At 50.4% G+C, this 20,439-nt stretch overlaps 7 protein-coding genes across 7 annotated transcripts; 2 read left to right on the top strand and 5 right to left on the bottom strand.

Annotated features, from left to right (window-relative positions):
* Window positions 1-1,718: 1,718 nt before the first annotated feature.
* On the bottom strand, window positions 1,719-2,831 carry N7515_000894 (uncharacterized protein; the record flags this gene model as incomplete). The annotated part of the gene is made up of 1 exon (XM_056661638.1): window positions 1,719-2,831. One exon carries the CDS (start codon window positions 2,829-2,831, stop codon window positions 1,719-1,721), a length of 1,113 nt encoding a protein of 370 aa, XP_056526804.1.
* Window positions 2,832-3,309: 478 nt separating this feature from the next.
* Window positions 3,310-5,852, bottom strand: N7515_000893 (uncharacterized protein; the record flags this gene model as incomplete). The annotated part of the gene is made up of 4 exons (XM_056661637.1): window positions 3,310-3,519; window positions 3,577-4,120; window positions 4,173-4,260; window positions 4,310-5,852. 4 exons carry the CDS (start codon window positions 5,850-5,852, stop codon window positions 3,310-3,312), a joined length of 2,385 nt encoding a protein of 794 aa, XP_056526803.1.
* A 1,295-nt stretch (window positions 5,853-7,147) lies between these two features.
* On the bottom strand, window positions 7,148-9,085 carry N7515_000892 (DNA-directed DNA polymerase eta; the record flags this gene model as incomplete). Its single annotated transcript, XM_056661636.1, has 1 exon — window positions 7,148-9,085. The coding sequence occupies one exon, from the start codon at window positions 9,083-9,085 to the stop codon at window positions 7,148-7,150; it is 1,938 nt and encodes a 645-aa protein (XP_056526802.1).
* A 1,929-nt stretch (window positions 9,086-11,014) lies between these two features.
* On the top strand, window positions 11,015-11,958 carry N7515_000891 (putative transcription factor RfeG; the record flags this gene model as incomplete). Its single annotated transcript, XM_056661635.1, has 3 exons — window positions 11,015-11,155; window positions 11,215-11,259; window positions 11,332-11,958. The coding sequence occupies 3 exons, from the start codon at window positions 11,015-11,017 to the stop codon at window positions 11,956-11,958; spliced, it is 813 nt and encodes a 270-aa protein (XP_056526801.1).
* A 1,403-nt stretch (window positions 11,959-13,361) lies between these two features.
* N7515_000890 (NADH:ubiquinone oxidoreductase subunit NDUFA3) lies at window positions 13,362-13,686 on the bottom strand (the record flags this gene model as incomplete). The annotated part of the gene is made up of 2 exons (XM_056661634.1): window positions 13,362-13,408; window positions 13,503-13,686. The coding sequence occupies 2 exons, from the start codon at window positions 13,684-13,686 to the stop codon at window positions 13,362-13,364; spliced, it is 231 nt and encodes a 76-aa protein (XP_056526800.1).
* A 353-nt stretch (window positions 13,687-14,039) lies between these two features.
* Window positions 14,040-15,582, top strand: N7515_000889 (dolichyl-diphosphooligosaccharide-protein glycotransferase; the record flags this gene model as incomplete). The annotated part of the gene is made up of 4 exons (XM_056661633.1): window positions 14,040-14,181; window positions 14,233-14,343; window positions 14,401-15,095; window positions 15,163-15,582. 4 exons carry the CDS (start codon window positions 14,040-14,042, stop codon window positions 15,580-15,582), a joined length of 1,368 nt encoding a protein of 455 aa, XP_056526799.1.
* Window positions 15,583-16,323: 741 nt separating this feature from the next.
* N7515_000888 (uncharacterized protein) lies at window positions 16,324-20,401 on the bottom strand (the record flags this gene model as incomplete). The annotated part of the gene is made up of 13 exons (XM_056661632.1): window positions 16,324-16,900; window positions 16,960-17,413; window positions 17,472-17,822; window positions 17,880-17,937; window positions 17,998-18,593; window positions 18,644-18,690; window positions 18,752-18,965; window positions 19,027-19,047; window positions 19,145-19,294; window positions 19,347-19,371; window positions 19,430-19,619; window positions 19,675-20,179; window positions 20,278-20,401. 13 exons carry the CDS (start codon window positions 20,399-20,401, stop codon window positions 16,324-16,326), a joined length of 3,312 nt encoding a protein of 1,103 aa, XP_056526798.1.
* Between the last annotated feature and the right edge of the window lie 38 nt (window positions 20,402-20,439).

The following is a 20,439-nucleotide window of genomic DNA, read 5'->3' as shown; positions in this document are numbered from 1 at the left end:
CACACACCAGACAAGACCATGGCACCGACGATCACCTGGAGAGATCGCTGTGATTGGGCCGATCGAAGCGATTGCCGATAAGACGACGCTTCAAAGGTTGCATTAGTTAACTGTTCTCTTATGGGCTATTGATTCCTTGTTGTGATTGCCGATCGTCTGTCTGGTCTTTGTACTGTGCATGTGCAACGGTTTCAGACCGAGGACTTGGACATGGTTCAGTCTTGTCGTACTCGACTCTTGCTACATCTACATCCATATACTACTGTACTCCGTATGACTACGGAACGAAGTTGCAGAGAAGGTTAATCTTCCCCTTTCCCACTGAAGGTTATTGAATTTGGTAACCTGACCCATCCAATAACAGACATTCCCGCTCATCGCCTCAGCCACTCTGAGCTCACTCGCCCAGTGGAGTCCGCTCCACTCGGTAGATTAGGGAAACGTACGGAGTACGGAGTACAGTCCAACGATCGATACAATAATGCCACACCCCGATCGATCTTGAATCGCTAGCTGCTACTTTTACTGCGTATATCCCGATGAAATCAAGAGTTCTGTCCAGAATACCCCAAGTCTACCAAATGCAGTTAAAGATAAACAGAGATAACAATTGAGTTCCTAAGCGGAAAGGTACCAAAACCACGGAATACGTGGCTGAAGTCCCTCCGCAGCACCACCTATCGATTATTACTGCATCAATAACTCCATTCCACATTTCAATAGAGACATCAGCTGAAATTTGATACCCACTCCGCTCCTCAAAGACGACGCCAAGACAAAGTCATGATGTCGTCGCCGTTAATCTGGCTGAGACAAATCCACTCCAATCAGCGGGTGGCGAACTGGCGACAAGATAGGTACGCTGCCCAGGCGTAATCTTCCGCGCCAACGCCGCCAAGTCTATGGCTTTCTGTGTGCTCCGTATGTAGGGCCACTAGCTGCCAGGTTTCTTTCTCTCGGGGATGCGGTCGGAGCCGACTCGGAGGAGCGGAGTGGACTTGAGGTGAGGCCAAGTGCCTTGCAGATAGCGTTGTGGCTCTGAAACAAAGCCACATCGATGATTGTTGTTGCGACGCGAAGCATCGCCTTACGGATACTTACAGTTACGGTCAAAACGACCCCGGAGAAAACGGGCAGAATTATTTTCCCTCTGATTGGTTGTTCGTAGTTTCGTTTGCCCTTTTTCGGAGTTGCAATCTTTCCGCCTGCTTGTTACGAATAGTTTGCCCGCTCCCACCCTTCCCCTACCGCTTTCCCCCTATGGAAGTAAGCAGTTCGAGTTTACGCCTGCCTTTTACGGGATAGGCGAAGCTGAGCGTCGCAGTTAAATCCCAAGAGTCAAGACCTTTGGGCGCTGGGAGAGTGAGACCTCGTCACTCACTTGTCACTCACTTGAAACTGGCTTGTGATGGTGGGAGAAGGAGACCAAAGACGGCCCATCGAATCGGGTTACCGATTCAAGATGGCGACCCATAACCCCGAGACCCACCCGCTTCCGAGCTGGGACCTTCTTGATATGCGATGGCATCTGACTCGCCGAACTCGAATTAACACTGCGTGGCTGATCGCTCTCGGACCCTGGCAACGGACCGGTTGAATCTCTGCCTAAATCGAGATCCTCGACATATTCTTCCTCTTCCTCCACAGGAGAAAGGGGCCTTCCAAACACATACGAAGACGTGCGCGGGAGGGAAGGGGACGCACTTCCGCGAGGCGATCTATATACGGGGCGGTGCATTTGCGCGAGGTGAGGCATTTCCGCGACGCGACGCGACAGCTATTTCGGGGTCGCTGTCGTCCGAGTCATCAGAGTCACACTCGTTATTGTTGTAACGGGCCGCAGAGCACATGGCAACGATGCGAGTCAGATGCCATTGCATATCAAGAAGCTCCCAGCTCGGAAGCGGGTGAGTCTCGGGGTTATGGGTCGCCATCTTGAATCGGTAACCCGATTCGATGGGCCGTCTTTGGTCCCCCTCTCCCACCATCACAACCATCCCGTTCATGCCAATGAGACGTTCGGACGGCAGAGCTCGTGTGATAGTCGGAATGTTCTCAAACGATTTGTGTGCGTACTGGGGCTGCCAATAAAATTCGATGATCATCTCGGTCTTGTCGGTGGAAAGGGAAACCGGGCGCAGTGCGAACAGCGCATCCAACCAAGCCGCACGAAGGTCCTTTCGAAGACAGATCATGTTTGTGCAATCATTGACAGGAGCGTCAGGATCATTTGGGTTTTTAAAGGCCGCCTTTTCCCATCGTTCGGCGGTGTCATGTCCCCAAAATACATCGACGTATTTCCAAAAATCGGCGATCGACTGATCATACGAAAGGCGCGACTTTCCAGTAAAACTGGGGAAAATTGGAACCGCGTCATAGCTCTTGTTATTGCCTGTCAGGACGCACTGCGAACCATCTCTTTGTTTGGCATCCCAGATTGCCCTCCGGGAATAGCCTGCGCGCCAGCTGCTGAGAGCATCTGCCGGCGGCGGAATCTCTGAAAACGTTGTCTTGTCGAGAGGTGGCAGGAAAGTCCAATTGAAGGGAAACCCAGTTGAAATGCTACGGAATGCCTCCGAAAAGATCGCTGAAAGGTTCGCAAGTTGGACAATCCATTCGAGCTTCCGGATGTCACAAAGGTGAAGCACCGCCCATAGCTGGGTAGGCAGTCCCTGTCGCCCAATAATTGACGCGAGCGTGATGAAAAAGCTCTGTCGCTCGACTGATGGAACATTGAACCGTTCTTCGTTTGTGAGGTCAACAGTGCTGATCCGGTCTGGGAGGGCAGGCAGCGCCCTTCCGGTGAGAGGCAGGCCAGTCGGGTTTGACATTTTATCACGTGTGGTGCAGGAGCGAAAGAGATGAGCACCAGGGAAACAGAATTTATAACTTTCGCATTGTTTTTGATCACATTGTCAAGATCGTATGCGTTTTGTCGCATCCTCAAGATCGTGAACCGTTGCATACAGTCAAGATCGTCTCGTTTTGTCGCATCCTCAAGACCGTGAACCGTTGCATACAGTCAAGATCGTCTCGTTTTGTCGCATCCTCAAGACCGTGAACCGTTTCATACAGTCAAGATTGTCTCGTTTTGTCGCATTAAAAAACCTCCTCGAGGAAGGCGCACGTCTTCAGTATCCGCATTTCACCCCCGCCTGAGGAAAGCACACTATCTTGATTCCACTGTCTAGGGAAGGAGCCGGCGCCAAATGCGCGCCAGCCAAATACATTGAGATCTCGAGTATGCAGAAAAATCCGACCGTCGTTCGTCTTTAAATGGATCATACATAACAAATGCATTGAGCTTCCTTATAGTCGTTTCGACAACAACCGATCCCGGACTCCCTGCATACGCCTCTCGGCCATACGTGCTCGCGGGGGCATTCCCACCGGAGGAGATCTGATATGAGATGTGGAGGGTAGAGAGATAGAGGCACGCTCACGCTGGATAGCCTGAATGCGTCTGCGCCGGGCACTCCTAATCTCATCCGATAACTCCACAAGATCATCTATATCATCCTATTTCCGAACAGTCAGAATCCGAAATAGCGGTTAGTTTGGGGGAAGGCATCATACAGGGCTGAGATATGAGAAGATATAATAGAATCCCTTTGTCTCCTCGTACTCGTAATCCATCTGTTCAATCGCTTCTCGTACCACCAATTTCTTTGCAATTTCAGTCCATCGATCGTTTCGAGTCTCCTTCGTTTCTGTGACTTGCTGCGCAATTCGTCCCAAGTTGACTTCCTCCACCGAAGCACGTCGAGGCTTGACCTCGATCACATCCAGGTCACCCAGGGCTCCACTCATTTCAATGGCTTCTTCTTTGGATGGGGCATGTACTACAGACCAATCGTCCGCGCTTCTGGGTGCGTTGTCCGCTGCTCGGGCGCTTTCAAGAAGAATTTCCTTCTCTATCTCAGCCATAGAAGGTAGATCTTTCTCTTTGTCCAGTAAGTTAGAACAACTGCGGGATGCGGATGTTGCTTCGCGTTCCCATGGATCGGTAAAGATGGCTTGGCTCGTTGGTGAGATCGAATCTTCCGGGGCGAGAGTGTCTATGCTGTCACGGTGTCTGAGTGCTATCTTTTCCTCTGAGATTCGTCCTCCTCGCATTTTCCTACGACTGTTAGCATACGACATGATGAAGACTGAAGGCTCGATGTGCTTACCGATGCTTAATATCAATCTCATCAAAGCTACCAACTGGAGACGGCAGTTCCGGGCTGGGGGCACGAGGCGGCGGGCCCTCTTCGAAACCTGGCTACAGTTAGTTCATGATTCCCGTCAGGCTACCAATATGACTTACCATGATCAATGTGCCTATGGTGGGTAAACACATCCTGATGGATCGCGGGTACATGTATAGACGCCATAGAAGGTGAAGGTGGACGAGACGGGAGCTTCTCCTTTGATTTCCGGATACTGAATCCCTCTCCGACATCATCAAGGTCTCGAGCGGATGATTTCGCGTCAAACTGCGAGCGAGTGCTGACGTCCGCATCTAGCGGGCTCTCTTCCCTAACTCCTCGACGACTACCTCGCAATTCACGCTCGAGGTCTTCCGAGGGTATACTCCGTCGCTTTTCCCGCCGTTCGCGTATTACAAGCCCATCCTCCTCTGCAAGATCGACGGGTCGCAGTCCTTTGTCTTTCAGCCGAATGATCATCTCCTCGTCCTGGATATCTCGTTTGGGACGACCAATTGGTCCCCGGTGGCGTTCTGGGACTACATCATCGAGGACCTCTTCCACTTCGACTCTCCGAGGAGGCGGACCCCGCGGCCGTGGACGGTGGTATATCTCTTCTTCCTCAAACTCCAATCTCCTGTCACGAGATCGCATGTCGAGTTCGCTGTCCCATCCCCGTCGTAAAGGGCGGTCTTCTTTCTCTTTTCGTCTGAATGCCAATTCCTCATCGACTTCGCCTTCTACAGGATGTCTGTGTCGGTGTTTTCCCGCTCCTTCAATCCAAAGGTCTTCTTCGATTTCCCGTTCTGGACGCCGTCTGTGCTGACGTCTTTCTCTTTTCTCGAATAGAATATCGTCTTCAGACCTTCGTTCTGGGTGGCGCTTGCTTGAACGGTGCCGGCTTGGACTGCGCGGCTCGTTGCCTTCAAAGATTATATCATCGTCATCAACTTCCCGACGATGGCGTCTACCGCTCCGATGCCGCTCCTCCATGATAAAAGGATCATCGTCGAACTGCGGCTCTGAATGACGCCTCCTCTCACTACCTCTATCCCTCTCTCTTTCCACGAGAAGATCTTCATCGACTACCCGTCGCGAGCGATGTCTTCTCTCCGGGCGCCTTTCCCTCTCATCAACAATAAAGTCCTCCTCAATCTTCCGGTCCCGCTCAGGACGACGTCTTCGCACTCGGTAGTCCTCCCTGTCATCCATAATATCGTCCTCTTCAACGTCCAGCGGATGCCGTCGAGCACCCCTCGAACTCTCCCGCTCCTCAACAACAGTCTTCTCCACTTCACGAGGATGACGTCTACTCCGACTCACAGGCTGCCGCTCAAACGCCCGATGATCCCTCGACATACGTCCCAGCGAGTCCGACTCCGACTCCGAGTCCGATTCCAACTCTCTCGACCGCCTAAGCACCAGCTCATCCCGCTCCCGCGGCGCAAAGCCCGTTTCCATGAAATCTCGCCGAGGACGTTCGCGGATGTGCATGCGCTCCATATCGTCAACTAAAGGCTCGGACCTCCTGCGGAAATATTCCTCGTCTACTTCGCTGTAACGGGGTCGTCGAGGCGGCCGATCATATCGCTCATGCTCCCGGTCCATCTCGTATAGCTCGTCTTCCTCGTAGTATTCGCGGCGTGGTACTCGGCGGGACATGTTGTTCTAAGTGCGGGGAATGACCGTCCGCATCGGATATTTGTAGTCGATTGCCCAAGGGAGATCGGACTGAGTTCGCTCACGTCCAGATGTATCTCAGGTTTGCAGTGTTTACCAAGGAAAATGAAGTTATTCGTAGTGCTCGTGTTAAGGCAACAGTCAACTTTGTCGCAGGCGACTGTTGGTTGGTGGGGCTTTTGCGGAGGGATAGTGGGCTGTGCGAGAGGTCAAGCACCCAGCTAGTAGGCAGCGCCGCAGCGGTTGGTAGTACGATGAGCGGCTTAAATTAGAACGGCGGTAATCGACAACCTAGTATTGTGGCTCTATTGCGTACGGAGTACATAAGGAAGTGGAAACTTGAGCCGGGTGTGTTAAGGCGCTGAGGAACAGCAAAGAAATGATCGACCCCGCGGCCCGCTGATGTCACTGAATCAGGAAGTACGGCGACTGGAGATGGATGTTATGTTTTTTTGCGATCTGAGCCACGATCTCTCGGTCAGAACACGTTTATTTACTTCGAGCTTTATATCGGGTTCCATGGCTCTTTCCCGAACCCTAACCGAATTGGATATTTCGAACCTTGGATCAGGTATTGCCGTTTTAGGCTACGAACCGGACGGGGGCTCAAATGCTTGGCGTCCTCGTACTTTGACTGGCTAGGGCAACCCAGAAGCCCGTTGATGCCCGATCTTAGACTAACCCAGGTATCGCTGAAGAGCATAAACGTCCCCGGACTATGCTTTTCGGGCTTCGGAGGTGGTCATCTCGTTGATCAAGTCTGGTTGTAATCGTGGTGTGTTGATAAATACTTTAGGACTGTAAATTGGTTTCCAAGAATCTGCCATTTATCAGCTCGCCGTGATGTAAACTGAGGCCTCCGCTACGATTCGTTACCCATCTTCTATGGCTCCGACTCCAGAAAGAGACCCAGAGAAGCTAAAAGATAAAGATTGACTCTCCCTGGTCGGAGTTACTAGTAATTACTATGTTCGTCCTAACCGCGACTAGTCGCGCTGAAGCACAGTTTGAACCTTGGGATCATACTAGCCGCCAAAACGTACGGAACGCCTGGAGAAACCCGGTGAGGCACTCAATGGGCAAGATGTCTATTGAAACTTGGCTGGCTACATGGTCAAATCTGTATGAAGAAGGCAGGGCAATGAACATCCCTCGTATTGCTTATAAGGAGAAGGGAAATCCTGAAGATCGCGACGCGATTTGCGTATAACAGGAAAGACTGAAAGCAAAAGCCTAGAGGTACACGGTGAGTGGTTGACGGCGAGCTCACACAACTTTCACTGGAAAGCCAGTCGCATTTGTCCTTTCTCGGTCTTGCTGCGACCACCACCGCCACGGCCACCTCTTCCACGAGCAGTCGCACCCCGAGTACTGCTCTTCGTGGGTGGTGTCGGTTGCGAAACCTTCGCCTCCTCTCTGTCCTGGATTGCGAGATCCTTGGCAAAATGCCAATCATCATGTTCCTCCTTTTCATATTCGGGCATAGACTTGGAGCATCGCAGACATGTGAAACGAGGGATTCCATTCGGTTCAGCGTCCATTTCAGGTTGTTGCGAAGTGCCTTGCTCGCCAGTTTCAGTATCTTCGGAGTGAACTGGGTTTGCAAAGAATTGATCGATTCTAGCCCCGTCGGAATCAAGCTTCCGCCTTTTATCATTCGGGAGGTGTCCACCTTGTGCAGTATCGGTATCCCTGGGTCTCGAGGAACGAGTCAAAGCCTTTGCCTGATCTCCTCGAACCAAGAAGCCCTCAATAGCTTTGTTATTGCTCACGCCATCTTCGAAGCTTGAAACGCTCAATGACAAGTTGGAACAGGGCCATGTCTGTCCGTCGGCCACAACTTGACGAAGCAGAGTATTGGCCAGATCATAGAGTAAATCCTCGTTAATGACGTTAGAGCCTGGTATTGGAATTTGGCGAGAACGAGATTGGGATCCTCGATGATGCAGGGTGATCACCCTCGGACGACGTCTATTTTCAAGCACGCCTTCTTCCACAAGCCGGCCATAGATATCAGCTGCGAAAATACGAAGCCACTTCTCAGCTTGATCAATCGAGCTGATGCTAGGTCTGAAGGACTTTGCAGATAACATAGATTTGATCTGAGTTCGAGGATTGACTTCGCTGCGATCATCACCACGGATGATCCCGTAAAGCCAGGATGCCGTGTGCTCATCAAGCCTGGTGCGCAATTGCTCGAGCGAGACATTCAAAAGTTCACTGACTTTCTCTGTTCCGAAGGCGGCAGTGATGTGATCGCCGAGTTTACCGCCCAGCATTCTGATCTGAGTGAACTTATAGCCTCCTAGAAAATCCTGCACTGCCCGATTGCGCACAACTGTCTGTAGATTGGGCTTGTTGCAGGCACTTCCTAGTTTCGCAATCATTTTATTGCGGGCAAGTCCAGCGGAGCAGGTGTAGCTCAGCTTCTCCCAGACTGCTTTCCGAACCCATCGTACAATCTCGGACCCTATCAGCATGCCCACGTCGTCCCAGTCTGGATCATCTTCTTCCGTTTCAATTTTATCCAGATCAATCAAGCAATCTCTGTCCCATTGCAGGGCTGTGGTCGGTGGTATAGGCAGCTCTGCATCGCGGTTCTCGTCTTGTGTTCCCGCCCGAAGCTCTGGGTATCTTTGAAGAAGTGCCTTGTATACCAACGGAGACAGATCGATGAATACTTCATCGATACTTGCTTTCTCCAGCCCAACCGTAACTTCCTGCTTCGGAGTCTGGGTGTTGTCTCCATTGTCATCGTCATTCCATGTGGCCAGAGCCTCCTTGATTGTCTGGAGGATTTTTCGCGATTGTGCTCGGTACGGATCAAGGCAGACTTTGTCCGTATTGATCTTCTTGTAAGAATCATCTCGATAAGCCCACCGACCTCCCTCCCCTTCTCGAAAAGTTGCAACGTGCTGTAAGACGAGGTCTGGACAGAGTCTCCTGGCCTCTGCAATATTGATGAATCGGGTGATTCCAAAGGGTCGCGCAGCGTAATTGACGGCGATCAACGAGTCCCATTGCCGCACTGCTAAAGGTGTCTCCCGCGGAGTCCCCAAACGGACCATCTCACATTGCGCATAGAAAGCATCGAGATCGATATGCGCAATCACTCTCAAGGGTGTTGCTGTGGACCCGTGTCGCAACCCTTGCAGTTGCCGGTAGGTGAAGCGGGAGAGCTTCACGGGGTCGGTCGATTCGGTTGGTTCGGACATGCTCGCGAGTGCATCATGGCGGTGAACGCCAGATCATTTGGAGTGACGTTGACAGCGGACAGAGCTCCCAAGGTTCAAAATATTCGATGCCGCGGACCTTGGAACGCGGTTCCGAAAATGGACTAGTGTGGGCACGTGCCATCAGCCTCAGGTTGGTGTTTGTTTTGCTTTGTCTTCAATTGCTGGTCATTTTACTGTGTACAGGCCCACAGGGCCATGCGCCCACGGGGGATTACAGCTGACTAGATGGGTCCAGAAACAGTCACATTTCTACATTTCTATATCTCCATGATTATAGAGCCGGGATCAAATGAACCACCCCTTAGCGACTGCTTAGATATCTCTTCAACTACCCCTGTACCGTCAGAGTCGAGTCTCGTGCAGGATTCTCCTAAATCACCCATCGTAGAGGTCTGGAACATGGAAAAAGCAACAAGGCAGGGTGATCTCCGATCTGTGCGATCCAGCTGCCACAGGCGGGCTGTGAGTGGACGAGAGGCTCGGAGCCTTCGCGCGGGTGCCCAAAGCCACGCATTCCTGCCCAACGCATCTCTTGTGTGGTTATCGGCTGCCACCTTTCAGAGTGGCGAGCTTACAGATTGCCACTGGTCCTTTCCTTCAGCAGATTGGTTCTTGGCTAACACCGTCCGACGCAGAGATGGTGGGTGAAGGATCAATCATAAGAAAGTCCTATGATGTGGCCTCTCTCGGCACTGCCTTCCTTCCACCATATGGACGAGCATCTGACGGTTTTCGATGATCTTACATCTTTCTGTCGACAGCTCTACTTGACCGCTGTTAAAGATCCACTGGTGGGGTCATGTCGAAGTTTGAATGTTAACTTGGTCCAGGGGCACAGACTGAGGAGTAATCCAAGCTGGTTGAATATGGGGGATCGGCCCTTATTTTTTTCGCTCTTCTAGCTAAAACCGCTAAAACCTAGTGGGTAGAAGAGCTGGTTGACCTTTGAGGTCTAGTTTAGGGTACATTCGTCTCCAGTGCTTTGGGGATGGTCTCTACTCTAGATCATGTCGGAGTAAAAGATACTCGATACCCTGATACTCCGTACATATGAGTGATATTGCCCACGAATGACGATAGATACCAATAAAATGCATCTGTGAAAATTCTTTGGGCATAAGGCGGCTATCGACATGAACAGGGTTGCACATCAAAATTGCCTCTAATCCACATTCGACCGTGCATGCTTTTTCGCCTTGATCTCAGTGGGGAGTCGTGGCACCAGCCCAAGACGGCCCAACCGCCTTTGCCTTAGCCCACTTTACCTCTTCCCCCCCCCCCTCCTCCCTCTTCCTTCCTTCTCTTTCTCTTGTCTTTTCTCATCTTCTGGCTTTCACTTGCCAGCTCCTCATCTCTCCATCTCTTCTACTCTCCCAAGGCCAAAAATATCTAGTTCATCCGAACAGACCTCAGACCCCAGACCTCAGGAGCATCAGCCGTGCCGTGTTTCTCTTTCTCCCTATTGAACCCGCCACTCATCCCCTCTCTTTTGACACCTTTCAGCTTCTTCCTTGTCGCTGTTCAGTCACCATCTTTGAGGCCTTTTTCGAATTCCCCAGGATATATACCCAGTGGACCACCAGGACTTCTTCCCAGGATAAACCGGACTTTTCTTCCACAAGGAATTGCTAGGACCAATCTTTTCTGGCCATTTCCAAGGACCGTATCTCATTTCTCTTTACCCTGGACCCGAGAAAGGAGAAACCATTCAAGTCGTGATTGTCGGCTTTGGAACCTGCTCGTCGCCCTGATAGAATCTGTACTTCCTACAATAAAACGGACTCACCTTTCATCAACTTCCAAGGACTTTCGGACCATCTTCCACACTCCGGATTTCCTCTTTTCTGGCCATTTCGGATCCGAGAAATTTAAATATAAACCGGATATCTTCCTGCCTCGGAATACGTTATGACTGGCCGTTATGAGGGACGCGTTGAGCGTCAGAATGAATATTTCATCCCGGGCGAAGGAATCAGCCGAGAAGTCATTCAAGCAGATATCTGTCGCTACCTTGGAAACGATGCACTCGTGAGGCCCGGCACCCACAATGTTTGTTTTCCGTTCTTCATCCAATGACTCATATGACCGTGATTGCTGACCGGAAGCAGAATCGCCCAGGATTCTTCATCCGTGCCTATCGAAATCTCACCTCTGTAAGTGAATCCGGACATGCGAGAATGAGCGGGATACATGAAGCTGGGATACTAACCACACATCGGTTAAAGGAGATGATTACTGATCTGAAGGCTGACTCCGCCCGCTGGGAGGCGGACGTCTCACGCCGGGCTGCCCTAGGCCAATCGCGAGGGAATTACATTCAGGATGTGAACGTATCCCATCCACCTAACACTGCTCCACCCAGCTATGCTCCTTCGGCCGTCCATGAGTCTCGGCAATCCCAGGGTGCATCTCCTACGCCATTTACTGCAGCACCCGCCCAGCAATACATGGATCCTTACTCTCAGAGCCCCTACAGTGGATCCCAGAATCCCCCCTACACCACTCCTTCATCATACACAGGCCCCTCTCACTCGCCATATGCATCAGGTACAACTCCGTACCCTCCTCCTCAGGTCTCCTACTCTGGCTCCAATCAACCCGTTGTGACGGCTGCGGACATGCACGGCCAAACCTACACATATTCCCCGGGCTATTATGACAATGGCCGAGGCAATCCTCGGTATCCAGGACCTGCATATGATGCCGAACAGGATTACTCTCCCGTAACTTCCGGGATGGCCTATCCTACCACTACTGCCCCGGATCCACGGATAGGAATGGAGCCCAGATACACTCCAGAATATGAGCGCAGGCCACAAGCATCCAGAGACAACCCGCACCGTCGGCGGTAGACAATAATGACCGCCTCAAAGGGTTTTTTCTGCGTCCATGGTTTTCTTCTCCATCTCCGTCCACGTTGTGGTCCATTTTGATGCTTTTGTTCCTGGAATATTTCCAAAATGCCATTCGGAATGATGATGTCTTACAATCTCCTGGACAAATCTTTACGCCCTTTTCACCTGCGGCCCACTTCTCCAATCCTCAATTTGTCAGTCCAGGAATTCCAGACTAAGTCAAAGATGTTGAACACCCCATTCAAACGGCCCAGTCAAGGAAAATTTCCACTTCTCCACGGGCATGAATTCCACTTCTTCTGTAACCCATGGACTTCCACTGGACATGGCCCAAAATGCTCTGTGGCAAGAGCTTGGACATCCCGTGGATCTTGTCTTTATTTTGCTTTCTGCTTCATGCAACTGGCCATGACAAGGAGTGAGCGTCTTGAGTTTGCGAAAAAGGTGGCCCGGACTTGAGCGTTTTGTTTGTTTTTCCTCTCTGGTCTCGTGAATTTCGGGAATACTCACTCCCACAATAACGAATGCGGTTTTGTGTTGGTTTTTAACGGTGTACAGGATTTGTGTGTCTTTTTAGCAAGTTCTCTTTTTGCTTGGTCTTTCCCTTTGAAGAACAGGGGGGGCCGTGTTCGACTTTCACTTTCCTTTGGTCTGCGAGAGCGTTGTGCTTCGATAAACTGAAGGCTGGCGAGCCACATGTAGATATGAGCATTTACGGCGTTGGTCCGTTTTCTGTGATTGATGTTCTGATGTGGGAGTTCGTGGATTGAATCCATGACCTTAATGAACCTGATTCTCTGCATCACTTTCTTCAGTGAATCGAATATCGTCAATACCAAATTACTGGTGTATCCGTCAAACTTAACGCCTGTAGTTCAAGGCACTGTAAATAGTGTGACTGATGAATCCAGTAGCATGCAGAAAGACCGCGGTTGGCTAAGATACATGTAAAATCTATTTCTACAAGACTCTCCCGATCCAGTCATTCACTGTAACTTTCACTTAGAGATATACAGTCCACAAGGGAATGCTTCTCGCCCAGGCGAGTCCTCAAGTACATGTCCGAGATATCTGGAACATAGAAAAGTGACTTGATGTCGACTATACGATTGCACAGAACAAAGTACATACACAGCGCCGGCTCGACATTCGGCGTATGCGCAAAAATATTGGTATCAAAGCATTCTGACGGCCAGGAGATGCAGCCTGTGAACGAGACAATTTCGCTTGCCCACACAAGCATGCGATAGGACTTGCTCATCAAATCACTGGTGGCACTAACACAGTCAACACATCTCCTGCCATCCGCTGAATTTCATCCTCCCAAGCACGGATAATGAACGAAAATCCCCCTAACCTCCGACGATTTGATATTCTCGTAGTCGTAGTTTGGGAATCATTTATTCGTCATCGTAGCCCTTGGGAATCACACGCGGACCCTGCGGAACTATAGACATTGAGAATTTCGGTTAGTTTCATATTACTCGAAAGATATTCGAATGCCGATGCACCCGACTGTACAGATATAATGGGTTTCGTACTGGGATATGTCATAGGAACTGGCTCGGGGTCGACGTCACCGAGAGCGTGGCGGATGGGGGGAATAGTGACCAGGGAAACGGGGCCCATGAAGCCGATGCACAGGGCAGCGAGGATAGCTGGCTTCTCGTGTGCAGCCCAGCGGATGTAGCGCAGAGGGGTCGACCAGAACTGAGGGGTAGACATGGCTGCAGAAGTCGGTCGTTGGCGACCGGTCGGTGATATTTTTGCGATAGAGGCGTGGGGTCAATTGGTGATTGACTTGGTGCTACTATTCAAACGCGTACGAATGAATAGATGTAGAGGTCCACCGAGTGGTTGTTGAGTGGTAGGGCGGAGAACGAGGAGCAAAATTGAAGGCGTGGGGACGAAGTGAAGTTGAAGTTCGGAGATGCGGACTCAGCGTCGGGTCTTGGCGCTCGCCCCAGTAACACGTCGCCCTTTCGATCTATACACGTATCTGCGCAACCCACCTTTCTTTTCTTGTTCACTCCTTATTGCATCCTGGATTCAGCTCCGCTGTGCGGGATTTATTCAAGATGAGGTGGTGTCTTACGTTATTTATCTGCTGCTTCTTGGCTGCGGTAAATGCACTGAGCAGCTCTGGCAGTCGTCTACTTGCCGTTTTGGAAGATACAGAACAGAAGGACCTATACTCTACGTTGTGGGCAGATTTAGAAGGTAACTTACCCTGTGCTCGTTTGCGGGTATCTGGCTGACTCTGCGATCTAGCACGGGGATATGATGTCTCCTTTGAATCCCCCAAAAGTGACCAGCTTGCGCTATTCAAGCACGGCGAAAGAGCTTACGACCACCTCCTGATCCTCCCTCCCAAGTCCAAAGGTAGGGAACTCGGTGCCCATATCTCAAGTTTTAGTCAATTGACCCCGAGAATTGCAGGTCTCGGTCCCTCATTGACCCCTAAGCACATCCTCGACTTCATGAACAAGGATGGCAACATCCTCCTCGCCCTCTCCGGCAAGTCTGCCACCTCCAGCTCCATCAGCTCCCTTCTCCTCGAACTCGATATCCACCTCTCTACCGACCGTTCTCACGTTGTCGTTGACCATTTCAACTACGATACCCTCTCGGCCGCTGAGAAGCACGATGTCCTCGTCGTCCAGCGCCCTGGACCCCTCCGCCCTGACGTCAAGGCCTTCTTCGACGGCGAAGGTGTCTTGGCCCTTCCCCGAGTCGCTCCCCATACACTCGGATACGACAGTGTCCTCCTCTCGCCGATTCTCAAATCCCCGGCTACCGCCTACAGCTACAACCCGAAGGAGGGCACGCCCGCGCCGGAGGATATCCTAGCTACGGGCTCGCAGCTGAACCTCGTGTCCGCTATGCAGGCACGCAACTCCGCCCGCTTCACCGTTCTTGGATCTGTCGAGGCTTTGGAGGACCAGTGGTTCTCCGCTGAGGTTAAGACACCCAACGGCAAGAAGACTCCCACTGTAAACCGCGAGTTCGCTAAGCAGTTGACTGCTTGGGCTTTTAAGGAGACTGGTGTGTTGAAGGTCGACAAGGTCGAGCATCGCCTGGCCACGGAGGGCGCGGAGCTGAACCCGTCGATCTACCGTATCAAGAACGAGACAGTACGTAAACCAACTCTCTATTGCCTATCCATCCCAAGCTAATCATGAACTCTATTACGCCCTACAGGTCTACAACATCGAAATCTCCGAGTATGTCTACGACAAGTGGGTTCCCTTCGAGGTTCCTGGCGACGACGAGCTCCAGCTCGAGTTCACCATGCTCTCGCCCTTCCACCGCCTCAACCTGCAGCCCATCCACCGCACCGATACCAGCACTGTGTTCAGCGCTCAATTTGTGACTCCCGATCAACACGGTATCTTCTCTTTCCGCGTCAACTACAAGCGTCCCTTCTTCACCGCCATCGAGGAGAACCACGAGGTCACTGTCCGCCACTTCGCTCATGACGAGTACCCGCGCAGCTGGGCTATTACTGGTGGTTGGGTATGGATTGCCGGTCTGTGGTCGGTTATCGGTGGTTTCTTGGCTTTTGTGGTTGTCTGGCTCTACTCTGCCCCTGTGGTTGATAAGCTTAAGAAGAGTCAGTAGATCTAGATCTAGGGTAGCTCTTATACATTGTTCTGTCCATTCATGTCTTGGACTTTCCACGCTGTATTGATTCCCGAAATATGCATTTACTTTCATACTTTGTTTGCCGTGGATTGGTTAAATCGCTTTCGGCCTACCCTTTTAGGGTCGAGCCAACCTAATATACTGCGTTATCCCAGCAGGCTCAGACCAAACATGATTGGCTGACCTTCTAAAGATGCGCCTCGCCCCAAGAAAGATGGATGTGTTGTTTGTGGAAAGCAGGCGCAGCCTGATGGCTCGGAGCTGATGAATTGCTCGCGCTGCCATAAGGTGAAATACTGTTCAAAGGACTGCCAGCGGAATGACTGGAGGAAGCACAAAGGTGTCTGCAAGGCGTGAAGAATGAGGGGGTGTTATGACAACTCAAGAAAGTCTCAAGCTCATCAAATGTTAGAATATTCATGTACCGCTCGATTGACGAATGAAATGATGAGAATGTGTTGAATTTCCAAACCAGACGAAAGGCTTAACGGGTCTATGTCTAGTGATCCTGAATTATTGTCTATAGAATCTGCATTGAGCTATGGTATCTTGTATAGAGATGTATAGCAGTTGACCCGAAAGACATGAACCTGTCAAAGTGGTAACAGAAAGCGCCACGCGTTTAGAAAGCGCCACGCGTTTGATTTTAACCACACGGCCTCGAGATTCCAGATCCAGAAAACATTGGAAGCAATTGCATGTTCTTTAAAGCTTCACTCAAGAAACTGGCGTGTCCTCCCACTCGCAAATATTCGTCCAGCACTTCCATAGATAAGAGAAAACGATCTTCTCTGGTCTATTACTCGGGTAAAGGGTGATTGGATCCTGATCATTGTCCATAGTGCATGTGAAGATCGCCCCGGTGTCACTCTTACCTTTCAGAAGATCACCGTTACCTGTAGGACTGAATGTAGTAGTCTGACCACAAAACTTGGCTTGGGACCCTTCCTCAACCTTCGATTTCATCAGACTGCCGGAGATCTGGAACATCTCGTCGAAATCGCTGTGTGTTTGAACGGACAAGTAAGTCCACAGAGCGTTTTCGGTTTCATGTTGTTCATTCATAATGACGAATCCAAGTGGAGTTGAATCAGAATCTGCTGGTTGCGTGTATGTAACCTTTGCGGTCTTGGTTGTCGTTGTTGGTTCAATCGTGGTTATGGTCAGAGGAGGGTCGACTGCGCAAATGAGGAAGGTTGACTTTGCTGCATTGGTCTTTGTCGATAAAGAAGCCCCAAAGCCACCTTCGCACGAACAAATGGTGGAGATATCCGCGCTGGCTGATCCAGTGACGCTGCAATTGATCATCGTCAATTGTAAATTCTTAGAAGGGGGACAGATACTATAGTATACCTTGACAAGTCGCACGATGTGGCGGCTATCCCAGTAGCGGCGGAAGAAGACTTGGATGGTGCAGCCGTTAATGACATGGACCCAGAGAATGTTGTGCCGCTGATCATGATTGGATCTGCGGAGCTGAGCTTGGGGTTAATGAAAGATGCAAAGCTCATAGCTTGAGCATTCTGCTCATCCTCACTATCATTGATCCAATCCCAGGATTCCCCAATGAGTGCATCGATTTGTACAGCCGCTGTTGCAGTTGGCGTGCAACCGCCAACTGTCACGGCATCACAGATAGTAGCGCATGCTGTATCCGCTGCGTCGGCGCAGGCTGTATCACAAGCAGTGGTGGTACTCATACTTGCAGTTTCGGTGCAGGATGTCGATGATGTCGATTGTTGGTCGTCTTCCGGCCCTTCACCTCCACCCCCAGTTCCTCCTCCGCCTCCTTTAATCATGCAGTTTCCTAAGAAGTCATTTAGTATATTTCTCACTGCAGGGTAAACGCCTGGTATTGATCTTACCACCACCACAGCCTGGACCGCAACCGAACAATCCACATCCACCACCGCAAAATCCAATGCCACAGCCGCCATCACAACCGAAAATTCCGCATTTGCCTGAGCAACCAAAGAGATTGCAGTTATGTGTTCCACATCCGGATAAAGCCTTGCCAGCACTGCAGCCGCCGCTGGAAGGTGGGTCACCCTTGTGGTACTTTATGTGGGGTATGGGCGTGTTTTTGGGACGAATTGATGTCACAGTTGGTTGAGGCATGATGGTGATTGGGTGAGAGCTGGAGTAAGTGATTGGGATCACTGTATCGTTGGAGGTTGTTGAAGAACTGGCTGTAGCTGTCGAAGCAACACCGACACCTGAAATTTGTCAATTATTGTTTGTTAGGGTCTTGGTTGAGATAAGCTGAGTCTCACAGTAGTACTCGTCTTTCCAAAGACCAGAGCAGTCTGACCCAACAGCTGGGTTCCATTCCTGAAAGATATCAATTAGCAGCTCGTTCATCATCTTATCGGAATGGTCGATAAAACTCACAACAAATTGATCGCTTGTTATGCCATGAGTGGAGGCAATATCGTAGCACCCGTCGCCATCTGCAGCTTTATAAAAGTTCACACAGTTGTCTGCCACTCCGCTTTGAATCGCAGCAGGTGTTGAAACTGCCGAGGGGCTCGATGTAACCATCGAATTCGATTGAGTAGGAGTCATTCTTGCAGTGTAATCAACTGTATTCAATGGGAATGTTGCTTCATTTGACGGCAGGTTGAAGGTGAGAGCCGGTGGCGCAATGCTCTGCACGGGACTGAAATGAACAGTGACTTGGGCTGTATTGGCTATCGTCTCCGGCCAAAAAGGCACCTCAGTGATGGTGAATTTAGGTACCTCAAACTTGGTGCTCCTTGTGTGGATTGTTCCGTCTGAAGTAGACAGAACTGAAGTTTGATAATCCGGCCAAGTTATCGTGACGGGAGTTTCGAGTGGATAAGGAGGGAGTACCAGTGTACAAGGTGCGTTGCAAGCTACCTCAGCGGTATCATTGGTCCACAAATCAGGTCCAATGTAGACATCGCCTTCTCCCCCTTGGGAGCCATTATCACCAGGGAAGAGGTCAGTTGCCCCAGTCAGTCCATCTAGGCTCTGTCAGCTGCAAGGCCTTCTATATTGAACATTGGTGGCTTACTCGTGGCGGCTCCATCCGCATCTAAGCTGACCGCCCATACCATTGTTCTGTTGAGAATCACTCCAGGTTAGCAACGAAGCAAAGCGGTTCCAGTTGGATGAAACATACCCTCCGATGCAATGAGAGTTGGCATATTCAACCTTGGCTCCAAATGATTTCCAATCGTCATAACTAACCCACTGGTTTTCACCAAAAGTCACGATCTGAACAGCCGCCTCGGTATCATATGTTTTTACAGCCTTTTTGTTGTCATCATCAAGAATAGAACGAATCTCGCTGAAGGACAGTGTTCCTGCATTTTTCGTACACGGTCCTGGATTTCCTGCACGAGAAAACTCGGGGGTTAGCTAGCGCTTATGGCTCTCTTTTCAATAGATACTTACCACCACTCAAGAATGGACAGCCTGAAGTTGTGCACGATGAATCCGAAAGTGTGAAGCATGTAGTTAATCTGTCAGCTACCTAGGTAGTCACATCTAGTACTGCGAATGGGATGCTCACTTCTGCCATAGAATCCTAAGCCCATAACAACCTTCTCGGGATCAATGTCATTTCTCCAAAGGAGGTCCATAGCAAGTTTTATGTCGGTAAGATTGGTGTGAGAATTGACAACCGAGCCGATCCAGGAATTGTCCGCATCCCAGGTTCCGTCTGTAGAGGTTAGCCTTCTGGGATTTGCTAGGCTCCAGCTCAAAATACGCACGGAGGTCATAAGTCATCATGTTGAACTGTGATAGGATGTCAGTCGCTGGGCTCTTTTTTTTTGAGGATTTGGTCAGATCCTACCCAATCGACATTTTTGCTGAGATCAACGATGTCAAAGTGTTGCAGATACCAATAGCTGCTTGGAAGAGTAATGGAAAGGCCGTAATCTTTCTTGGCTCCATCGAGTGCTTGCCTCATGTTCGCCAAGAATGTGCCAAAATTGTTGAAGTCTGCCTCTCGACCTCCGCGCTCAGATGCCACCGGGTACTCCCTTATTTCGATTAGTATTAACGCTAATACAATGTTTCTATATGCCGGATTCTTACCAGTCTAAATCGACGCCATCAAACCCATAGCTGTCCATGAAGGAAAGTAGTGATTTGTAAAATGTCGCCTGCTTCGCAGCATCTGCCGCTAGCTCTGAAAATGTATTGAGCGTGGACCCTGGATCGTTGAAATCCCATCCACCGATCGATATCCAAACCTTCAGATCTTTCTTTCGCTTTTTCAAGTCAACAACTTGAGAGTAAAGTTTCTGTTGGTCTGCTTTCATGGGTGTGATGGTATACAGTTTTGGGTCGATGTAAAGAAACGCAAAGTTGATATGGGTGTAGCCACCAACAGGAATAGACTCCGGCTTCATAGTCTGACAAGATCTCTCTAGATTCCAGCCCTCGTAGTAACCAATGGTACGCTTGGTAGTAGAGCTTCCGCCACATACTGGCTCAGCAACGGTGGTGTTTCCACAGAACTCAGAAGTGGTGCCACAGAAGCCAAACTCGCTGCAGCAGACGTTCAGCGGACAATACTCGGACTCCGCGTATGTGGAACCTGTTTGGAGGTATAAGCTGCCATTTGATGACCAGGTATGGGCGATATATGGCAGAGAGTAACAAAGAGAGCAAGAAGTGAAAAGCGAAGAAAGTTACGTACCCCAATTAGTATCGCCCCATCCTGGAAAGCCAGCAGGATTGCACTCCGACTTCTGTTCACAAGTTCCATTTGCGCTGCCTGCTGGAAGACACTTGTCGTCGGCGCAATATGAAGGCCCATAACCACAGATCTTATTACTTTTAGAACAACAACCTTGA

The sequence above is a fragment of the Penicillium bovifimosum genome (genome assembly GCF_028826915.1).
Source record: "Penicillium bovifimosum strain IBT 22155 chromosome Unknown utg000001l_segment0_segment0, whole genome shotgun sequence".
NCBI classification, from domain to species: domain Eukaryota; kingdom Fungi; phylum Ascomycota; class Eurotiomycetes; order Eurotiales; family Aspergillaceae; genus Penicillium; species Penicillium bovifimosum.
This window is presented reverse-complemented; position numbering and strand designations above follow the sequence as displayed.